Source organism: Budorcas taxicolor, chromosome 16, assembly GCF_023091745.1.
Source record: "Budorcas taxicolor isolate Tak-1 chromosome 16, Takin1.1, whole genome shotgun sequence".
NCBI lineage: Eukaryota > Metazoa > Chordata > Mammalia > Artiodactyla > Bovidae > Budorcas > Budorcas taxicolor.
This window is the reverse complement of record NC_068925.1, coordinates 29,062,448-29,085,711: the sequence shown is the minus strand read 5'-3', so window position 1 is coordinate 29,085,711 and position 23,264 is coordinate 29,062,448. Positions and strand designations below refer to the sequence as shown.

Here is a 23,264-nt window from a genome sequence, read left to right as displayed (position 1 = left end):
TAACAGTAAATATTTTTCAAACATGCAACCTGACAACAGAATAAAAAGGAGATTATTTAGTAAATAAGTTCTATTATTCATTCATTCATTATGCTAAAGGTCCTTTCTTTAGATATATTAGGAAAAAATCTCATAAAAGGTTAAAACAGTGACAATTTATTGCAATGAGTCAATATACTAAAAGTTGTATGATGTGTACCTACCATGTACCACTGACTTTTGCTTTATGTGCTTTCTTATTCAATCCTCTCAGTAGCACTGTAGATATGTATTATAATTGTTTGATAATACACTGAGGTTTGGTTTGATTGAAATGAATTGTTCAAGACTATACAGTCCTAATGTTAGAATTCAGCACTGATTCCAAATTACAGGTTTTTGTTATAATTGCTATTTATGATGTAACAAGAGCTTGTTTACATATATAAACATTTGGGAGGGATCTTGAAAGTTCATTACTTTGTGCATACACCATATACAGTCAGCCCTCTTTGTCTGTGGGTTCCACATCTATAGATTCAACCATCTGAGGAACAATTTTTTTTTTAAATTCTAGAAAGTTCCAAAACCCAAAACTTGAATTTGCCACATGCTGACAGATATTTACATTGTAGTAGGTATTATAAATACTCTAGAGATAATTTAAAGTATAGATATCCTGGAATGTGAAGTCAAGTAGGCCTTAGGAAGCATCACTATGAACAAAGCTAGTGGAGGTGATGGACTTCCAGTTGAGCTATTTCAAATCCTAAAAGATGATGCTGTGAAAGTGCTGCATTTAATATGTCACCAGACTTGAAAAACTCAGTAGTGGCCACAGGACTGGAAAAGGTCAGTTTTCAATCCAATCCCCAAAAAAGGCAACGCCAAAGAATGCTCAAACTACCGCACAATTGCACTCATCTCATACTCTAGTGAAGTAATGCTTAAAATTCTCCAAGCCACATTTCAGCAATAAGTGAACTGTGAACTTCCAGATGTTTGAGCTGGTTTTAGAAAAGGCAGAGGAATCAGAGATCAAATTGCCAACATCCGCTGGATCATGGGAAAAGCAAGAGAGTTCCAGAAAAACATCTACTTCTGCTTTATTGACTATGCCAAAGGCTTTGACTGTGTGGACCACAACAAACTCTGGAAAATTCTGAAAGAGATGGAATACCAGACCACCTGACCTGCCTCTTGAGAAACCTAGATGCAGGTCAGGAAGCAACGGTTAGAACTGGACATGGAACAACAGACTGGTTCCAAACAGGAAAAGGAGTACGTCAATGCTGTATATTGTCACCCTGCTTATTTATAACTTATATGCAGAGTACATCATGAGAAACCCTGGGCTGGAGGAAGTACAAGCTGGATTCAGGACTGCCGGGAGAAATATCAATAACCTCAGATATGCAGATGACACCACCCTTATGGCAAAGAGTGAAGAACTAAAGAGCCTCTTGATGAAAGTGAAAGAGAAGAGTGAAAAAGTTGGCTTAAAACTCAACATTCAGAAAACTAAGATCATGGCATCCAGTCCCATCACTTTATGGCAAATAGATGGGGAAATGGTGGAAACAGTGGCTGGCTTTACTTTTCTGGGCTCCAAAATCACTGCAGATGGTGATTACAGCCATGAAATTAAAAGATGCTTACTCCTTGGAAGGAAAGTTATGACCAACCTAGACAGCATATTAAAAAGCAGAGACATGACTTTGCCAACAAAGGTCTGTCTAGTCAAAGCTATGGTTTGTCCAGTAGTCAGTCATGTATGGATGTGAGAGTTGGACTGTGAAGAAGGCTGAGTGCTGAAGAATTGATGCTTTTGAACTGTGGTGTTGGAGAAGACTCTTGCGAGTCCCTTGGACTGCAAGGAGATCCAACCAGTCCATCCTGAAGGAGATCAGTCCTGGGTGTTCATTGGAAGGACTGATGTTGAAGCTGAAACTCCAATACTTTGGCCACCTGGTGCGAACAGCTGACTCATTTGTAAAGACCCTGATGCTGGGAAAGATTGAAGGCAAGAGGAGAAGGGGATGACAGAGGATGAGATGGTTGGATGGCATCACTGACTCAATGGACATGGGTTTGGATGGACTCCAGCAGTTGGTGATGGAAAGGGAGGCCTGGCGTGCTGTGGTTCATGGGGTCGCAGAGTCGGACACGACTGAGTGACTGAACTGAACTGAAAGGATGTGTGTAGTTAAAGTTGCTCAGTCATGTCCAACTCTTTGTGACTCCATGGAAATCTCCATGCCAGAATATTGGAGTGGGTAGCCTTTCCCTTTTTCAGGGGATCTTCCCAACCCAGGTATCTAACCCAGGTCGTCTACATTGCATGTGAATTCTTTATCAGCTGAGCCATGAGAGTAGCCCAAGAATACTGGAGTGGGTAGCCTATCCCTTTTGCAGTAGATCTTCCCGACCCAGGAATCTAACCGGGGTCTCCTGCATTGCAGTGGATTCTTTACCAACTGAGCAATCAGGGAGGTTATATGCAAATACTACATCATTTTACATAATGAACTTGAGCTTCTATGGATTTTGGTAACTGTGGAGGTGAGAAGCGTGAAAGGTCATTCTGAAACCGTATCTACTTGGCATACTAATGGATGACACCTTGTAAAGATGACTTGAGATCCAGGTCCACATGGATTTACCTTGCCACATGCCTTTATAAGTTTTCTTTGTTATTTCTAAATGCAATATGTACTAAATGTCAGAACTGAGAACACATAATTAATCTGCAAATATTTTCAATCTTGAAGTAGAGACTCATTTCTGAAGAAATGTTAAAAATAATATTAAACACTCTAAGGACTGAATGTTCTCTCCTTTTTAAATGCAACACTCCAACTCTTACATTGTTATCTATTCTCTCACACAAAACAGCCTGATTCCTACATGACATATTCAGAGCCTGGCCTGAACAGACTCACTCACAGTGACTCTATTTAAGCCATACTTTTAAAGCTGCTCCCAAGAGACCCAGCTCAAAGAGAGCAGAGCAGTCTGCATTAGCTACCACATAGTCTATCTGAATGACAGGCATGTTTAATCTGTTTCCTTCAAATATCTGTGGTGCTTTGTCTCTTACTGATGGCACTGCCTATAAAACTACAAGGTTGTTAAGTCCCTTGATTTGGCTCCATCCACGGCTGGGGCACCTCTAAGGCAAAAAAAAAAAAGCAACGCAATGCTATTATGCCAAAATGTTAAGTTCACCTCTTTGGAAGATATTCATTTTGGCCAAGGCAATGGCCCCAGATAATCAGACTAGGATTCAAACTGTTTAGTCTGGAATTTGTAGCTCCTCATAATCTGTTCAACTCTACATTGTGGTATTCACACCAAGAATCCTCTGTTCCACATGACTTAATGTTATTCCTTTCTGCTCATAGTTTCTTATTCTTGCCTCTATACTCCTGCTGCACCTATTTCTTGAGTCAGTGTCCATTTGATTAGGTGACCCAGAGATTATTTCTAACATTATATTATATATATAATATATATTTTAATATATATAATAATATATATAATATATATATTATTATATATAATTATATATATTATATAAATATAATATATGTTATATATTATTATATATTATATATATTATATATTATATTATAATATATTATATATATTATATATTAATATATATTATATATTAATAATATATGTATAAATATATAATAATAATATATATTTTATTTATATATATAAATATTTTAATATATTATATATAATATATAATATATTATATTATTATATTATATTATACATTACACATATATAATATATTATAATATATATATAATATTATGTTATTATATATATATTATATATAATTAGATTATATTCCCTGGCAATTATTCCACTGATCTATACGCACCATGCCTCTATTCAGAATGTTGACCTGGTAGTTCTACTGAGAGAACTAAATAAAAAGGCAAGTATAAAAGCATGTAAAGCTGGCAACTTCAATTCAGATATCTGTCCTCTAAATTTTAGAAATTTTCTTCACTCTATGTGTATTTAATCCTATAATGCTCTCTACTTATATTAGAACTTTTTATACCCATGATTGGTGCCTGACCAAAAGAAAAATATTCCATACTAAAATCATTATCAACAAAATAAAACACAAACAACACATTAGTATGTGTATTTTTGATGTATGGTAAATGATTATGGTCTATATTTTTAAATGGTTTTTGTAATTCCATAGAAAAAAGAAAACTTCATCAGAAAAATGCAGATAGGACATCAAAAGATCAAAACTGAGAAATAAAAAGGCTAATAAGCATGAGAAAAATATTCAATATTATAAGCAATAACATAAATAAAATTAACTCTAGTTAATTCCAGGTCTCAGTTATCAATAGGCAATAACTAGCAAAAAATAGGACACACTTAAAAAGGCCATCTTTAAGAGAACAGAAGTTAGTATAAACTTGTTTGTAGAGAAATTCTGCAATGCATATAAATAGCTTTAAAAAGTCTGTAGTGTTGATTTAATGTTATTTCTAAGGAAAAATTAAAACAGTACATATGCTTTTATCTTGAAATACTTCTATTCCTAAGTCTGTATAAAGGAACTACTAGAAGCAACTATTAATAAAATAATAATTCCCATAGAGTACAGGTTAGGGATATAAAGCACTTGGGTTAAATCTAACAACAACAACAAAAAAAAACAAAACAAAACAATCTTGCACAAAATTTTCAAGGAAACAAAAGTATAAAAGACATTAAAGAAGAGTTATACAGCAGAATGTTGGTGGCAAGACTCATTATCATAAAATATTAACTCCCCTGACCCCCTCCCCACCAGCTACCTATATATCTAGGCAATTTCAATCAAACTCCAAGTAGGATTTGATTCTAAAATGTATATGGAAATGTAACCGCCTGAGAATAAGCAAGACACTCTTAGAAAAGGAAGTGACTTATCCAGTATGAGACTGGCACAGGAATAGGCCAACAGGCAATAGAACACAGTCTGCAAACAGAAGACATATGTAGAAACACGAGATTAAATGATAAAGAGCTGCCATTGCAGATGAGCAGGAAAAGGATACAAATAAATAGTGTTTGGGCAATGGCTACTGGTATAGAAATAAATAAAAATAGATCCTACTGTCAGGGGAGTGTGTAATTTCCTCGGTTCTGTCTGGCCGCAACAAAAATTAGAAGCGCTGGCCAGACCAGTGTTACAGCTCAGTTTTATTGGCAAGCAAAGAAAAATACATCCTCCAGGCGTGAAGGCAGGCCAACCCAAAAGACTGAAGAGAAGTCCCTGGCTCAGTTTTGTCTCCTCTTTTTATGTTTTTCCCCTCTTCCCCTTGAGCCTGCCCTATGTAAATTGGGCTAGCCAGGAGGGCTGTTTGTTTTACCTGAGGTTCTCACTCCAGTCTTCGGACCTTCCTTTGTTCTATTTCCGCGGGCTTTTCCCTTCTTTGTCTTTTAGCCACCGCCATTTTGGACTCCTTTTTCCTATTCTAGCTACCTAACACTACCATGCACCATACCAAAAAATATTTCTAGATAAATTTTAAGAGAATATTAAAAGTTTTATAAGAAAATACAGGAGGATAGCTTTATTACTCCAGGATGGTAGATAATTTCACACACCAATATAAATGAAAGGAATGATAAATTCTATTATATTGAAATTATGAATTATTGATAATCAATATACATTATCCAGGGAATAAAAATAGCATGTTTTCCAGTAGAAGGATTATATATATATACACTTACACACATATATATAACATAGATTACATAGAATATATATGTAACTTCTAAAAAAACAATACACAGGTTAATAGGCAAAAGATACAGAAGATTAAATATGAATCTCCAATTTTTAAAAATGCACAAACAACTAAAAAGGAAATAAAAATGAAAACCATAGTAAAATGCCATTTCAAACCTATCCAGGTGGCAAAGACATTAAGTGCTGGTGAGGCTATGGAGCAATACAGTTGAAAATAAAGAACTCAGAGATTTCACTCCTTAGTAATAAATAAGTAGAAGGAACATATATAAGAATCTATAAAACAAAAACTGAAAACAGCCAAAATGTCCATCAAAAGTAGAACATGTTATTAATGTTTCATCAAGAAGGAATATATATATGTACATATATATGTATATATATCCAGGAGATATTTAAGACTTTTTAAGGCTGGGTGACATTTCATTGGGTATTTACTTAATTATACTTTAAAGCATGCTGTGCTGTGCTGTGCTGAGTCACTCATTTGTGTCCAACTCATTGTAGCGCAGTGGACTGTAGACCAACAGGATCCTCTCTGTCCAAGCAATTCTCCAGGCAATAATACTGGAATGAGTACTCATTCCTTTCTCCAGAGGATCTTTCCAACCCAGGAAACAAAACTGGGTCTCCTGCATTGTAGGCAGATTCTTTACTGTCTGAGCCACCAGGGAAGCCCAAAAATCTACCTAAAATACTTTTTAAAGAGTATATAAAGTACATATTATACCATGCTAGCTCAAAAAAAAAATGCTACTATTGCCACATAGGGCATGTGTTTACCACGTAAAATTTAATCCTAAGAAAATAATGCTGTGGGTAGGGGTGATGGCATGAAAAAATTTCTTAATTAAAGTCTCCAGGATTCTTTCAATGTTTTCATATTTGGTCTGTGTTATTTTAAAGTTAATAACACAAGCAAAAAAAGTACTCTGGAAAAAGCAAAGAGAGAGGAATACAGTAATGGGAGTAGAAGAGGGTAGCTGCTACTTTAGACAGGGTGGCCTTCCTTAACTACTTTCATGTACAATAGTATACATACATAAAATAATTATTTGTTCCGTATTCCCTTATCTTCCTTTATTTGTTTCCACAGTACTCATCACTTCATTATCTGTTTCCTTCAGTAGAACAGAAGTTCCAAAAGGTCAGGGAATTTCTTCTTTTTACTGCTATATTTCAGTGCCTAGGCCGATGCCTGGTATATAATAAGTACTCAGTAATGCATGAACAAATGAAACAAATGTAATTATAGCTTTCTACAGTGTGAGCAGATGTGTGTAACTGTGTGTTTCAGTTTCAATCATAAATCACAGTTTTAATTCCAAAAGTTATTTTTCATTTTACATTAAATATCTATGCTTATACTTTTCAAAGACTATTTTACCTCATTGTCTTGTGTTTTTACTTCTGACTTTAGAACAGAATAAGCATATAAGTTTGAATTATCAAATTCTTCATAATCACTTGTCATCTTTCCAGTGAAAGCAAAGATGTCCTTATGTATGCTAGGTTAAGAAATGATAAGAAAAATAAATTCTTTTAAAAATCTTATACCTCATTAATATGCAGACTATATCAATAACTACACATTCCCACATAGAAGATACACAAGATGGACAATGAAGAGATGCTCAGTACCACTAATTATCAGGGAAATACAAATCAGGACCATAGTGAGATATCACTTCACATAAATTAGAGTAGGTTTTTTTTTTTTTTAAATATAATACCCACCTTAATTTGTGTGAAATGATATCTCACTGTGGTCCTGAACAATCCAAAAATGAAATTTAAAAAACAATTCCATTTACAATAGCATCAAAAGGATAAAATTCTCAAGAATAAGTTTTTAAAAAAATATATAAAATTCATATTGGTGAAAGAAATTAAACAATAGCTATATAAGTGGAAAGGCTCCCTGGTGGCTCAGATGGTAAAGAATCTGTCTGTAGTGCAAGAGACTCAGGTTCAATCCTTGGGTTGGGAAGATCCCCTGAAGAAGGGAATGGCAACCCACTCCAGTATTCTTGCCTCGAGAATCCCATGGACAGAGGAGTCTGGAGGGCTACAGTCCATGGGGTTGCAATGAGTCAGACACAACTGAGCAACTAACACTTTCACATAAGTGGAAAGATATTTCAGGTACATAGATTGGAAAACTTTAAAGATGAAATGCTCCTCATATTTATCTACCTATCAAATGCAATCCCTATCAAAATTCCAGCTGATTTTTTTTTTTTTTGCAGAAATTTGCAAACTTATTCTATAATACTATGGAAACTCAAGGGACACAGAATAGCCAAAGTAATGTTTTTTGACTAAAATGATGTTGCTAAAATTAGAGAGTTTGGACATAAAGTATTCTAAAATTTCAGTTCAGATTCCATGTTCACAAATTATAGTAGATATATCTAGTTGTGAAACATAAGAAAAATGTTTTTTTTTAATAGTAGTATTCAAATAGAAGGTGCAAATATTCTGTATTCAATAGATATTACTTGAAATTGACTCAAATTCCAACTGAACATTGAGGCTCCTTCCAGAATCATTCTCAATTATCTTTATGGGGAACACACGTACACCCATAGTGGATTCAAGCCAGTGTATGGCAAAACCAATACAATATTGTAAAGTAAAATAAATAAATTAATTTTAAAAAAGAGCTGGCTCTGAACTTTGAAAATACAGTGTACTAGGCATAGGATTAACAGGTTTCACAAATAAAAATACAGGACACTGGTTAAAATTTTAATTTCAGATAAACAATAATTTGTAGTATAGATAATAATTGGGACATGCTTTTATTAAAAATTATACTCAGACAGTAATCTGTAGAAGATTTATGTAGCAAAAACAGAACTATGTTCAGCAACACGGAACTGAACATTATTTTTCATACAAAGTTAAAAGTACATTGTATTTCCTTTCTGGCCACTTTGCTGAGTCCCCATCTCTTCGAGAGAGACAAAATTCATCTAAATTATTCCATCTGACTGATGACTGTCATTTGTAACTTTACTACTATTTCTACTTGTATTTGTAACTTTTCTACTATTGGGTATTCCTTTGGAAAAAGTGTATGGATTCATTACATATTCTAATGTATTGTCTATAGATTATAAGAAAAATCAAGCATGTATCTGCTGATACTTTCAAAGTTGATCTGTCTTTATACTTAGAAGTGTCTTTTAATAGCAGGCTTCCCTGGTGGCTCAGATGGTAAAGAATCTCCCTGCAATGCAGGAGACCCATGTTCAGTCCCTGGGTCAGGAAGATCCCCGGAAAAGGAAATGGCAACCCATTCCAGTATTCTTACCTGGAGAATTCCACGGAAAGAGGAGCCTGGTAGGCTACAGTACATGGGGTCGCAAAGAGTCAGACATGACTGAGCGACTATCACTTACTGTTTATCTGAATTTCAAATTTCACTGAGTATCCTGCAACTTACATGGCAACTTGACTTGCATAATTTTGGGGAAATTTTTTGGAAAATTTCTCATGTTTTTATAAATAATATTAAATAAAACAATGGGAGATAATAAGTTCAGATAATTGTAAAAACTGAGCACAAACAATTTTCTACAAGAGAATTTTCAAATTCTAGCTGATATTATTGTAAGTTAACAACATATTACAACAATATGATTACAAATTCCTTTTATAATTAGAAAAGTATGATTTACTTGATGAGTTTTTCATTCTTTTTTTCCACTGAAACTGGCATTCTAGCAGAACTACTAAATAATTCTAAAAGTAGTGTGACTGCAGTGTTCATTAGTTGACGGGTGAGTTCCTGAAATATATAGTCAACCAGCATCAAGAATCTAAAAATTACTTCTAATAAGCGTCGATAGGTAGGCAGCTTGAAATGTGTTGTATCTTCAAAAAGGTTTGATTCAAAATATTCTTTAATATCTTTCTTTTCTGCCACCTACAATTCAACAAACAATTGAGAGACAAGTGATTTCCTACATTAATATGCATGATTTCTAACTTACAGTATTTTAATTAGTCTAAATAACACTGGAACTAAATATTAACAACTTTCTTCACTTTCTGCTTATACTGCATTTAAATGTCAGAGAAAAAGAAAACATCTCATGTTTCATGAAATCCATAAAGTTTGGTGTCTCACTTATAAGCAGATATGTCTATGGAACTCAAACAAGAAGTATATACTAATGAATATCAACGCATTCCTAGATAGAGGGACCCTCCTCAAATACACTGACTTACCAGTAGAAGACAGTCAAATCTGAATATAAGATTTCCTAAAACCCAGTCCAACACTGCCGCCCCTATGCTAGGCTATAGCAATAAGACTTTTTAAAAAAATGGCTACACACAATTACATATTACATACATGCTAATAAATAATACAGAATTAAGAAAAATTCTGAATTCATCAAATCTAAAGTTAGAGTTTTATTCTTTATAATGAATAATTATATCTAAAGACAACTGATTTAGTAATTTATTAAAGAATGGCATGTTTTGATCAAAAATACAGGGTGGCATCAGTACTACCAATACCACCAAACATTTCTAAATTATGCTCCTAAAAATAATTCTAAAGTTACTCAAAATGGTTCCTTTTAGACATATTTCTTTTTATGACTGATGAACCTTCAAAATTCTAAAACTACTTGAAATTTTTGTTCTTTTATTGGTCATTCATGCTTTTTATATTTTTGCTAGACTGGTATTTAACTTCTTGGTAAGTTTTCAACTTGTACCCTAATTTTTAAAACCATAATTTCATTAGCTTTTTATATTGCCTCTCTTTATGTTTCATTTTAGTATTTTTTTCTTTTAAAAAATTAATTCAGTTCAGTTTAGTCAGTCAGTTATGTCCGACTGTTTGCGAACCCATTGATTGCAGCACACCAGGCCTGCCTGTCCATCACCAACTCCCGCAGTCTACTCAAACTCATGCCCATTGAGTCAGTGATGCCATCTAACCATTTCATCCTCTGTTATTCCCTTCTCCTCCCGCCTTCAATCTTTCCCAGCATCAGAATCTTTTCCAATGAGTCAGTTCTTCCCATAAGGTGCTCAAAGTATTGGAGCTTCAGCTTCAGCATCAGTCCTTCCAATGAATATTCAAGGTTGATTTCCTTTAGGATGGACTGGCTGGATCTCCTTGCAGTCCAAGGGACTCTCAAGAGTCTTCTCCAACACCACAGTTCAAAAGCATCAATTCTTTGGCACTCAGCTTTCTTTATAGTCCAACTCTCACATCCATATATGACTACTGGTAAAACCATAGCTTTGACTAGACAGACCTTTGTTGGCAAAGTAAGTCTCTGCTTTTTAATATGCTGTGTAGATTGGTCATAGCTTTTCTTTGTGGGGTGACCCAAAAGTTTGGGGAGCTGGCTGTTCACTCCATTCCTATCCTGGCCAGAGAAGCTCTTCTAACCTAAGCAGTTCCCTCTTGGTACCGGGCAAAGCCAGCCATAAAAAATGAGTTCTTTATTGATACAGTGGTTGCAACAGTTGCTTGAAGAAACTGGACAAAAAAATAGATAGGGTAATTTCTACACCAATTACAGGCACAGCCTCACTGGATCTGACAAATGGAATACTAACTTTACTAATAGATTATGTTTTTATTAAAAAGTTTATCTTTTCAATGCTTTGAAAACTTAGTGTGCATAATGCCTGAATTTTTTATTGGTAAAATGGTGAAACTGACTATATTAACGATTCAAAGCAAAGATTTTTAGTATTGATACCAAATTAGCTTTAAATGGCTTAATAACTATATCAGTACAAAAGTAAACTGTGATAGGCCTAGTAATGCTGGTCTTTTATTGAGTATTGGTGAGGCTAATGGAAATTCTGGGATCTGAGAGGTTAACCTATTCCCTATCATCACAAGGTATACTTTAAGTTAGACATATCTCACTTTTGGCTCTAGGCTTACATCACTGATAGTGACTATCCATTTCCATTTCATTAGTTCTACACTTGTGCTGTATTTCCCCAGAGCTAGGCTGTCCCAAACATTGCCCAGAAGAATGTTTTTCAATCTAGCTCTACTTTAGATTCACTTGAGAAGCTTTTATAGTGCTCCCGGGAACTGACAACTGACATTCATTCTGGAAACTGGGAAATAGGGAAAATTCTCTGACTGATGTAGCCACAAGGAACCCAGTAACTCAGTGGTCTACTACCCAGATTAAAGAGCTGTGTCACAATAGGGCTTAAGCCTCTGAGAAATAATATCTAATGAAAAAAAATGCTTTATTGATACTTTCATTCCCAACGTTAGTTCTCAATTTTTTAATTTGGACACATTCTCAGTTTTATGATGTTCTCATCTTTATTAAATCTACATACTTCCATGGAGTAAATAAGTTTGGTGCATTTCTAAAACAGAGATAGCAGTAAGTCTAGTAGATTCTTATCTGAAATTGATTTAAGTGAAAATATCTTAACCAATATTTATGGCCAAATCCAAGTGACGCTGAATGTGAGAAAGTAGACACAATATGAGTAATATTTCAGATAACCACGATGCTGCGATCACTCACCTAGAGCCAGACACCCTGGAGTGTGAAGTCAAGTGGGCCTGAGGAAGCATTACTACAAACAAAGCTAGTGGAGGTGATAGAATTCCAGCTGAGCTACTTCAAATCCTTAAAGATGATGCTGTGAAAGTGCTGCATTCAATATGCCAGCAAATTTGGAAAACTCAACAGGGGCCACAGGACCGGAAAATTTTCATTCCCATCCTCAAACTACCACACAATTTCACTCATTTCACACACTAGCAAAGTAATGCTCAAAATTCTCCAAGCCAGGCTTCAACAGTATATGAACCAAGAACTTCCAGATATTCAAGCTGGATTTAGAAAAGGCAGAGGAATCAGATCAAATTACCAACATCCTCCGGATCATAGAACAAGCAAGAGAATTCCAGAAAAATTCTACTTCTGCTTCACTGACTACACTAAAGTCTTTGACTGTGTGGATCACAACTAACTCTAAAATTCTTAAAGAGATGGGAATACCAAACTACCTTACCGGCCTCCTGAGAAACCTGTAGGCAGGTTAAGAAACAACAGTTAGAACTGGACATAGAACAATGGACTGGTTCCAAATACAGAAAGGAGTACCTCAAGGCTGTATATTGTCACCCTGCGTATTTAACTTACATGCAGACTACATCATGCAAAATGCCAGGCTGGATGAAGCACAAGCTGGAATCAAGACTGCTGGGAGAAATGTCAGTAACCTCAGATATGCATATAACACCACCCTTAAGATAGAACGTGAAGAGGAACTAAAGAGCCTCTTGATGAAAGTGAAAGAGGAGAGTGAAAAAGCTGGCTTGAAACTCAACATTCAAAAATGAAGATCATGGCATCCGGTCCCATCATTTCATGGCAAATACATGGGGAAACAATGGAATCAGTGAGAGACTTGCTTGTTCCTTGGAAGAAAAGCTATGACCAACCTAAACAGCATATTAAAAAGCAGAGACATTACTTTACTGACAAAGGTCTGTTTAGTCAAAGCTATGGTTTTTCCAAGAATCATGTTATGGAAATGAGAGGAGGATGATAAAGAAAGCTGAGCACAGAAGAATTGATGCTTTTGAACTGCGGTGTTGGAGCAGACTCTTGAGAGTCCCTTGGACTGCAAGGAGATCAAACCAATCAATCCTAAAAGAAATCAACCCTGATTATTCATTGGAAGGACTGATGCTGAACCTGAAGTTCCAATATTTTGGCCACCTGATGTGAAAAGCTGACTCATTAGAAAAGACCCTGATGCTGAGAAAGACTGAAGGCAAGAGGAGAAGGGAATGACAGAGGATGAGATGGTTGGATGCCATCACTGACTCAATGGACATGAGTTTGAGCAAATTCCAGGAGATGGTGAAGGACAGAGAAACCTGGCGTGCTGTAGTCCATTTGGTTGCAAAGAGTCAGACATGACTGTGCAACTGAACAACAGCAATATTCTACTACCATCTCAGTCACACCTCAGTAATATTTTTATTAATCCCTTTTTGATTTATGCTACCCTTGGCCAAATTGTCCCCATCTGTCTTCATATGACTGGGCTTGGGGAGGTTAGGGGGACTATGAAGAATAAGATAAAGAAGGAGAAGCTTTTTTTCACTGACAGAAAACAGGTCCACTTCATCTTCCTGTTAATACGTAAAGCCTTTAAGTTACTGCTACCCTGTATCTATTAAAAGTTAAATTCAGAGAAACAATATTTAAAAAATTTTTGAGAGAGACCTAGTCCACCAATTCCTCCAGAGCCTCAAATGTCCACACAGATTCAGCCAAAGCAGCAGAGGTAGCAAGTTCTATAACTAGATGATATCGCATCAGTTCCTAATTGAATTGCACTTTGTGAATTATGATTTCATGCACTGTCATTTACTATACAGGAAACCTATATAAAATAATCCTATGAAATGAGTCACAACACACTGGGTAAGAATGCTTTGAGGACACTTATTATATTATCAAATCCTCTTTATTAAATCATTAGGGAAGTTTTGTTTTACCTAGTTATATTTCTCTTGAATATGAGTTTTTATCTTGAACCCACTGTGAATTTTGTAACAAAGAATGTTTCCTTTAATAGATCAGCTCAAATTAGAGTGTAAGCATACTGAAGGTATATAAATATAAAATGTATATACATGCATTTATGTGTGTGTGTATTTGCATTCTACACAGCACCTTGAAAAATCTTATATATAGTAAATGCACAGTACTAGTTGGTTGGCTAATTAACTATGTTTGTCCCTCTGTCCATTTCTAACACTTTTTCCAGGAATGCAATTTGGAGCAATAGTTTTAGTTGATACATAAAAACTGATAAACAGAGAGGATATAATCAAAGAATTACCTTTAAAATTGTAAGTTTTATTTCTGAAATTGCTTTATCCCTGATATCTTCAAGTTGTTTCAATGCCTGAGTAGCCTGGTGTAACTGTTCTTCACAAAATTCGTGTAGAGAATATGTTCGAAACTTATCCAGCTAATTAAATGATAGTAAATGTTCAGTGTTGAAAGTCAAAATTCATTAAAAAAAAGAAAATAAAATGTCTTTCTCACTGCTTCATATCATAAAGAATAGCATATTTTATACTGTTTTGTATATATCATATATGCCTTATATATTATTCAAATTTTAACAGTATTACTCAATCTAAGCAAACCTTGAAAGAAGACAGAAAAACACATCATTTGCATTGTTACATTCTAGTTAGCTTTAGTTAACTTTTAAACCAAAGCAGAAAAATTCAGAAGTTGATATGTTTATGAAATATCTATGAATTCAGGGCAATTGACAATCTTAGGAATTCCTTTTAACTTTTGAGCTCCCATTATCTGTAAAACTTAAAAATATGAACACTAGATGTAGGATAGAGAGAATAAAATTAAATAATTTAAATAAAGTAAATTACATTCTGAATTTATTCAGAATCCTGCATGGAGAAATTTCCATCAACTGTGTTGCTGAACTCCTCTAGTAATACATATACATAATTTTCACCTACTTATGTATATTCCATCATTCTTCCTCTTTTCAGTATTTTATTTTTCCCACATTATGTTAATTCTCTTTCCAAAATACATTTTCATCAACAAATATATAGACATCTTTATCCCTAGTTATAATACCTTATAAATTCTATATCTCCTTGGTTTCAATTATTCTTGTAAATCTTGTAAATCACTATCACATTAATTTCAGAAACTTTCAATAGTTTTTGTTTATGAATAGTTCTAAAAGTTTACTCTGCACAGAAATCACCTGGCTTGTTAAAAATGTAAATTACTAGTGCCACTCACTTCGCCCTCCCCAAAAAGGGATGAGTCACAAAATTTTACAATTTTATTAAGCACTCAAAACAGTGTCCAATAAAGCACAATCATTCTTACACAGGAAACATAATCAAAAGTCCCAATACTCTTTAGCTGGTTCTGTGGTCTTGCACATGTCACAATCTAGGATTTAGTTTGTTATTTGAAAGTAAAGTTTTAGATAAAATGATTCACGTATGTTCTTTCCCTTCTGCTGCTGCTCCTGCTAAGTCGCTTCAGTTGTGTCCGACTTTGTGCAACCGCATAGACGGCAGCCTACCAGGCTCCCCCGTCCCTGGGATTCTCCAGGCAAGAACACTGGAGTGGGTTGCCATTTCCTTCTCCATCTTTTCCTTCTACTTGTAAACATTTCAGTCCCTTTAAAGGTGTGAACGGAATGTCATCTGCCATATTATGAAAGAGGATATTGTGGCCATCAAGTCAGTAGCTGCTGCTGCTGCTGCTAAGTCACTTCAGTCGTGTCCGACTCTGCGACCCCACAGACAGCAGCCCACCAGGCTCCCCTGTCCCTGAGATTCTCCAGGCAAGAATAGTGGAGTGGGTTGCCATTTCCTTCTCCAATGCATGAAAGTGAAAAGTGAAAGTGAAGTCGCTCAGTCGTGTCCGACTCTTAGCGATCCCATGGTCTGTGGCCCACCAGGCTCCTCCATCCAGCCACCCTCAGCTGTGCACCCTGAGGGGATTCAGGATGGAGACAAGAAGGATACTAGCCCTAGATAGTTAAGGTGCATATCAAAGGAATGATTTCAATGGGCCCAGACTCTTGCATCTTCCCATACATGGAGAAGCCCTAAATTCATTAACCTGAGATGTCTTTAAATAATAATAATCTTTTGATGTTCCAACTACCTGGTTCTCATTGCAAGATCCCCTATATATTCTGGCTCCTCCCTTACCCCTTCAAAGCAGTCCCTCAGATATACCTGACAGACTGCCTCCTCTGCTTAATTTCTCAAAAAGTTTGCCAAATAAAACATTCTCGACTTTTAGGCTGTACAGTTTTTTTCAGTCAACAAAGATGTGCTTGCATTCCAGCAGTGTATTCTGGCACACTTGTGAATTCCATTCATGGCATTAACTTCTAAGCAATTCCATCATATGCATTCTTAACCTTGCTTTATTCTCCTTCCCTCCTCATTGTCAATCCTCATTGCAATCTGCATCCCCAGCTTTGTGTAGTCCCTTAGACCTAGAGTACAACTGGCCATCTTCGAATTCCTGAGCCAGGCTCAGTTCTTGGTCTATGAATCTCTGTTCTCCTTCCATCTGATCCTGGCTTCTCCAGTCTTAGAAACTCCCATTCTTGCAAAATGTCCTCACAATCCCCACTAGAAGCGCCCCTGCCTTAAAGGCAGGTTCAGTTCCTACTTTTCCCTTATGCTGTTGTTCTTGATCTGATGTTTAAGACTCAATGTAACTTTCAAATCAAAAATACATTGAATATTTTACACAGATTCATATCCCTTACTTAACTGCCCTATTCCCCTCCTCTCTGGCTATTCAAATCCAGCATAGCCTAGCTTATAATAACTTTCCTTCACAAAGCATGCCCCAACCTTATCTCTAAAAATGGTTAATATCTACTTCCTCTGAATGTCTGTGGTATGACTATTTTACAAGTATTATTTGCAAGCAAATATTCCTTGCCTTATATTTTGCTAACTGATTAGCTAGAATGATTAGAATTAGTTATCATTTTTATATATAAAGAATTATCTCTTTTAATAAACTACAGGGCTTCCCAGGTGGCTCAGTGGTAAAGAATCTGCCTGCCAATGCAGGAGCCGCAGGAGACACAGGTTCAGTCCCTGGGTTGGGAAGATTCCCCTGGAGCAGGAAATGACAACCCACTCCAGGATTCTTGTCAGGATAATTCCACAGATAGAAGAGCCTGGGTGGCTACAGTTCAGGGGGTGGCAGAGAGTCTGACAAGACTGAGCTACAGAGCACAATAAACAATAATAAAAATAAATGCTTTGTCTTTTACTCTGTATCCATCTCCTTTGCATTTTGCATATAAAAGATAACTAACACATATTATATATTGTCTGGAAAGGTTTGTTCCCTTCTGCTTCATGTTCCAGGGGGAAGCCAACATGACTTAAGATCTCCAATAACCCTTCTGGGTCACTCTGTTAGCATTACCATCTATTAGCACTTTAGTCATAGATATCAGAGATATTCTAAAATCTCCTTTGCCTTACCCCATCAATAGGTTAACTGATAAATTTTGTCACTTATTTATTCATAAAACAATGTAATATTATAGCTGTCCAACTGTTTCCTTTTGCATTAAAACCATATTAAAAATACTCCTCTGTGAAATATTTAATTTGAATTTAATCCTTTTGAAACAGTAATATTATTACTATAACTATACAAATGATATTTCATCTGTAGTAATTAACTAATAGTTCTGTAAACATCTCCTTGCAGGAAACCACTCTCATCAGGAAATCCCTTCTGTCTCATCACTATACTGTAACTAACCTTAAATCAGACACCCCTGTGCTCTGCTCATCTCCAGCTCAAATATACTTTTCATATCTGACCTAACCTATTTGTTCTTTCTATAGACCAAATAAGTAGAAATGAAGAAGGATTAATTAACATATGACCAGAAGAGATATGGTCAACTAATTATTATTAACTAATTCCCTAGCTTCCCCTTCAGTAATCTCAAGAACAAACTGTGTGAACAAACTGTATAAACAAGATAGCATCTAAGAAAAGATCACAAGAAATAAAACAAGTTTGTACCCAAGGGGTGGTGGCAAAACTCCAACCCCCATCTCAGTGATTAACTGATATTACCTCCCCTTTTTCCCTTTGAAAACATTCATGGCCAAGCAGAATCTTCAGAGGTTTCTAGGGACATTAAGTCCACCATTTCCCCAGATTGCTGAGATTCTAATCAAAATCAACCTTGCTTTCCACCAACACCTGCCTCTCTCTTGGTTATTGACTTTTCAAGTGCCAAGCAGCTGGATCTGAGTTTGATAACATTTCTTCACTAATTCTTTGATTTATTTACTCACTCAGGGACTATTCATTGAGCACCTACTATGTATCAGTCACTATACATCAGTTCATCAGTTCAGTTCAATCGTTCAGTCGTGTCCGACTCTTTGTGACCCCATGAATTGCAGCACGCCAGGCCTCCCTGTCCATCACCAACTCCCGGAGTTCACTCAGACTCACGTCCATCGAGTCAGTGATGCCATCCAGCCATCTCATTCTCTGTCGTCCCCTTCTCCTCCTGCCCCCAACCCCTCCCAGAATCAGAGTCTTTTCCAATGAGTCAACTCATCGCATGAGGTGGCCAAAGTACTGGAGTTTCAGCTTTAGCATCATTCCTTCCAGAGAAATCCCAGGGCTGATAACAGATTCTAAAAATAAGCTGTTCATTTGCAAGTGTTAATCTTATTACATGTGTATAGTTCACACAATTTCTGCACTGACTGTCAAATTTATAACTTGTTCAAGCCCTTTCAACTATTTCTCTAAGACTAGATGACTATTTTACTCTTCAGTATCTCCCTTACACAGTGGGTAAGTGAAGTAAAAGATGCTGGAATCCTGCTCAATTAAATATGTAAAGTTTACAGGTCTGTGTACTTAATTTCTTTGAAAGAACTCTACTATATAAATCAAATCATTCATTAAGAAGTCACCCTTTATGGAACTGTGGAACAAGAGAATACATAAATTTAACCAAACACTCTAAGTAGCAACTTATTACAATGTCTTGACAAGCTATAATAAGAGAACAGCTGATAACTATCAATTATGTATTAGAGATAATTGATTATTTATAAATAATATTGCATAGTTAGAGTTTTTATTATAAAGAAAGGGCCTCATAACAAGCTTGGGTTTTTTGTAAGGGAGAAATTTTTTTCCTTAATTATTAATTTAAAGATTATTGTTAACTGTTAAAATTAAGTGGAATAATGTTCTTTGTAGGTATTTTAGAACATTAGTCATCCATAGCGCTGGTTTACTATGGATTGAGAAGTTTGAATTTCTTCAATTTAAAATTATATTTGTTTTTCCTACTTTCTATACACCAATATTATCTAATGGTAAGATACTTCAACCTACCTTTACTAGGCATATGGCATTTGAATTATCTTCATCACCTTTTTTGAGACTAACTGCATCTTCACAAAGTCCCTTTATATAAAGCAAACAGCCTTGAAATAACTCATCAGCAAAAAACAGATTGCGATACAAAAGTGACCTGAAAGTTTAAAAATTGCCACAGACTTATCTCTCATTCAAAATGAATAAAATCAATTTAGAGTTAATTAGTATGGTATGTTTCATATGCCTACAGTTAATATTCAATATGTATTACATATACCATGATTTAAATAATATTGATAAAGATTAGTAAGCATTACTGGTTTGGTTTGGCTGGTAATATTGAAGGCAAGATTGTGGGACTGGGTGTGATAAGAACAAAACAGAAGAGGAAACAAGTGATGACTGCCACTGAGTTTTAAAAATTTTGTAATACTAGGCAATGATACACAAAAAGAATTATATTCCTGCATTTATTAAATTTAAATAAATTTCCTCAATTTATTTTTTGTCTAATTACAGGGGAAAAAAATTAACTAGATTAGGGGCCATTTGGATAATGTTTCTTTATTCTCCAACCACCTATATCTTAAAATAGAGAAGTTGGTCACTTTCTTTTCTCTGCCTTTTCTACTGATCTGATCACAGTCACAAGGATGAGACAAATCACTGCTAACAATTCTGCAAAGAACAGGACAGAATTGGAAAAGAGCAGAATGGAACAGACAATGCTCCTTAAAAACTGTACACCCATGGCTGATTCATGTCAATGTATGGCAAAAACCAACACAATATTGTAAAGCAATTAGCCTCTAATTAAAATAAATTAATTAATTTAAAAAACTGGATTGAGAAAAGCAAACTGCCCTGAGCAACAGTGTGTAGAGAATGGGGGGGGGGGGGGGGGCTTTGCCTTCACTGATTCTTCATATATATATTAATATACAACATACAATTAGTTCTTTCTCATCTTTACATTTTACAAGTGAAAGCTTTATATACCATGAAGCTAGTGAAGCTTAAGCTTCATGGGCTCTTTTTATTTGCACCACCTCTTTCAAAGCCTTGTAATTTATCTTAAAGAAGGCCTCCTCTAATTATGTAGTCTTTACATAACATGGAACTATTCTTGGATGTAAAAGAATTTATTGACTGACATTCCTCTATGCATCTCGAATAAAAAGGAAGATGTCATACTAAAAACAAGTGGCATATCCCAGAAAAAGAAAAGTCACAAAAAGCAAACCCAATCTTGGTATTTATTAACAAAAGAATGATGATTAAAATTCAGATAGTATTGAACTCACATTACTCAAGATTAAATGTTTAACGCTTTCTTTTTTTCCTTTTTTGCAAGTGTTTTGCAAATGTATTCAATTTTGTTTTTATATGTTAGCACAGGTATAAATAAACAGGGGTGCCTTATAAAATTAAGAAATGGAAAATGGGAACAAATTTAGAGTTGTAATGGTGAAGTCTGACCAAAAAAATGTATCAATTGATGATTATTCAAGTATACATGTTATGAGGAAATCACTAACAAATTTCATTCTGTTGTAGCAGAAAACGAAATACATTCTCCAAAATTTTACTCACACAACATAGTATTAGAAAATATATGACAGAAGTCTATTAAAATTCAGGTCCTGGCTTCTAGGAAAACAGAGTAGGTGTACATTTCACTATTATTCCAGCTAAATAAGTACACCTAAAAACTCTGCACTTTATATATAAATCAACCAAAAGACACTGTAAGGTAGAAAAGAGAAGAAAAACTGACTAGGAATGACATGGTGCTAAAGCTTCCTGGATTTCCTTTTGCCTCATACATCCTAGATTTGGAGCTGAACAAACCAGAAACCTGGAAATGCCAACAGGTATAGAAAAAAGCCTGCTGTCTAGCTAAAGAACCAAGAAAGGAGCAGTCTATCAAGACAGAAAACTTTTAAAAGAATAAACATTCTAAGTTAGCCAAATACCATAGGGAAAAAAGGTGAAGTGGAGAACCTAGAGTTCCATCCTTGGCAAGATTCAATGAGGCACCTCTAGGGTCCCCATGGAAGGTTTTCAGAAGAAGCTGAGTAGAGAGCTTAGACTTTCATCTTCACTGGTGGTAAAAAGCAAAGAAACAGAAAGTCACACACACACATTAAAGAAATAGAAGACATAAAGGAGAACCAAGTGAAATTTTAGAGTTGAAAAATATAATGACTAAGGAAAACACTCATTAGATTGGCTCAACAGCAGAATGAAGTGAACAGAGAAATCAGTGAACTGGAAGACAGAAAATAGAAATTATCCAATCTAAACAAGAGAAAAAAATCGACTGAGAAAAATGAACAGAACCTTAGGGATCATTGGGACTATAAAAAAAAACATGTAGCATTTGCGTCTGCAGTCTTAACAGGAGAATAAAAATGACAAGGAATAAATACTTCAAGGAATAATAAATGAAAATCTGCCAAGTTTGCCTGAGGCTCTGCAACAACCAAGAGGGTTGGGATGGGAAGGGGACATATGTATACCTATGACTGATTCATGTTGATGTTTGGCAGAAACCAACACAATTCTGTAAAGCTATTATCCTTCAATTCAAAAATAAATAAATTAAAATTTCTTTTAAAAAAGAAAATTTGCCAAGTTTGTCAAAAGACACAAAAACAGAGATTTAAGAAGCCAAGAAAACCCAAAGAAGAACAAAGATACATAAATCCACACCAAGACACATCAAAGTCAAACTTCTGTTACTTAAGTACACAAAAAGATACAGTCAAAGATACTATGCTCAGTCCCTTCAGTCATGTCTGACTCTGTGCGACCTCATAAACGGCAGCCTACCAGGCTTCCCCGTCCCTAGGATTCTCCAGGCAAGAACACTGGAGTGGGTTGCCATTTCCTTCTCCAATGCATGAAAGTGAAAAGTGAAAGTGAAGTCGCTCAGCCGTGTCCGACTCTTAGCAACCCCATGGACTGCAGCCTACCAGGCTCCTCTGTCCATGTGATTTTCCAGGCAAGAGTACTGGAGTGGGGTGCCATTGCCTTCTCCCAAAGATACTATAGATAACTCTAAAAGGAATTCTAAAAAGTGTTCAAGAAATCTCCAGGAAGGAAAAAACAGACAAAACAAAAACACAGAGCAAACAGACACCAAAAAACAAAATGGCAAACTGAAGTCCTAACATACAAATAATGAAATTTAAGTGGTCTAAATATAGCAATTAAAGACAAAGATTTATAGATGAATTTAAAAACATGACCTAACTATATGCTATCTACAAGAAACTAATGCCCAGCAAGAAATCCCCTTTCTTCCAACTTCTCATCCTCACTTTTTGCTCCAGTCATCCCTGAAGCAAAGACTGTCACTTTAACAAGGAGGAGGAGTTGAGTAAAAGCCCGGGTCTGCACATTAAAGTTCATAAATACCGTGAGAAAACTATAATCCAAAAAGACACAAAAGTGTAAGCAGTAATCGATTTTATTTTCTTGGGCTCCAAAATCATTGCAGATGGTGACTGCAGCCATGAAACTTAAAGACGTTTGCT

At 35.4% G+C, this 23,264-nt stretch overlaps 1 protein-coding gene across 1 annotated transcript in view; it reads right to left on the bottom strand.

The window, feature by feature from the left end:
- DNAH14 (dynein axonemal heavy chain 14) overlaps positions 1-23,264 on the bottom strand; it is a 388,242-nt gene that overhangs the window by 317,224 nt on the left and 47,754 nt on the right. Inside the window, exons 9-12 of the mRNA XM_052654143.1 lie at positions 19,738-19,876; positions 14,651-14,782; positions 9,454-9,701; positions 7,155-7,275 (exon numbers count right to left, since the gene is read on the bottom strand). Of these exons, the coding sequence (XP_052510103.1) occupies positions 7,155-7,275; positions 9,454-9,701; positions 14,651-14,782; positions 19,738-19,876 (640 nt within the window). The remainder of the gene's footprint in view (positions 1-7,154; positions 7,276-9,453; positions 9,702-14,650; positions 14,783-19,737; positions 19,877-23,264) is intronic.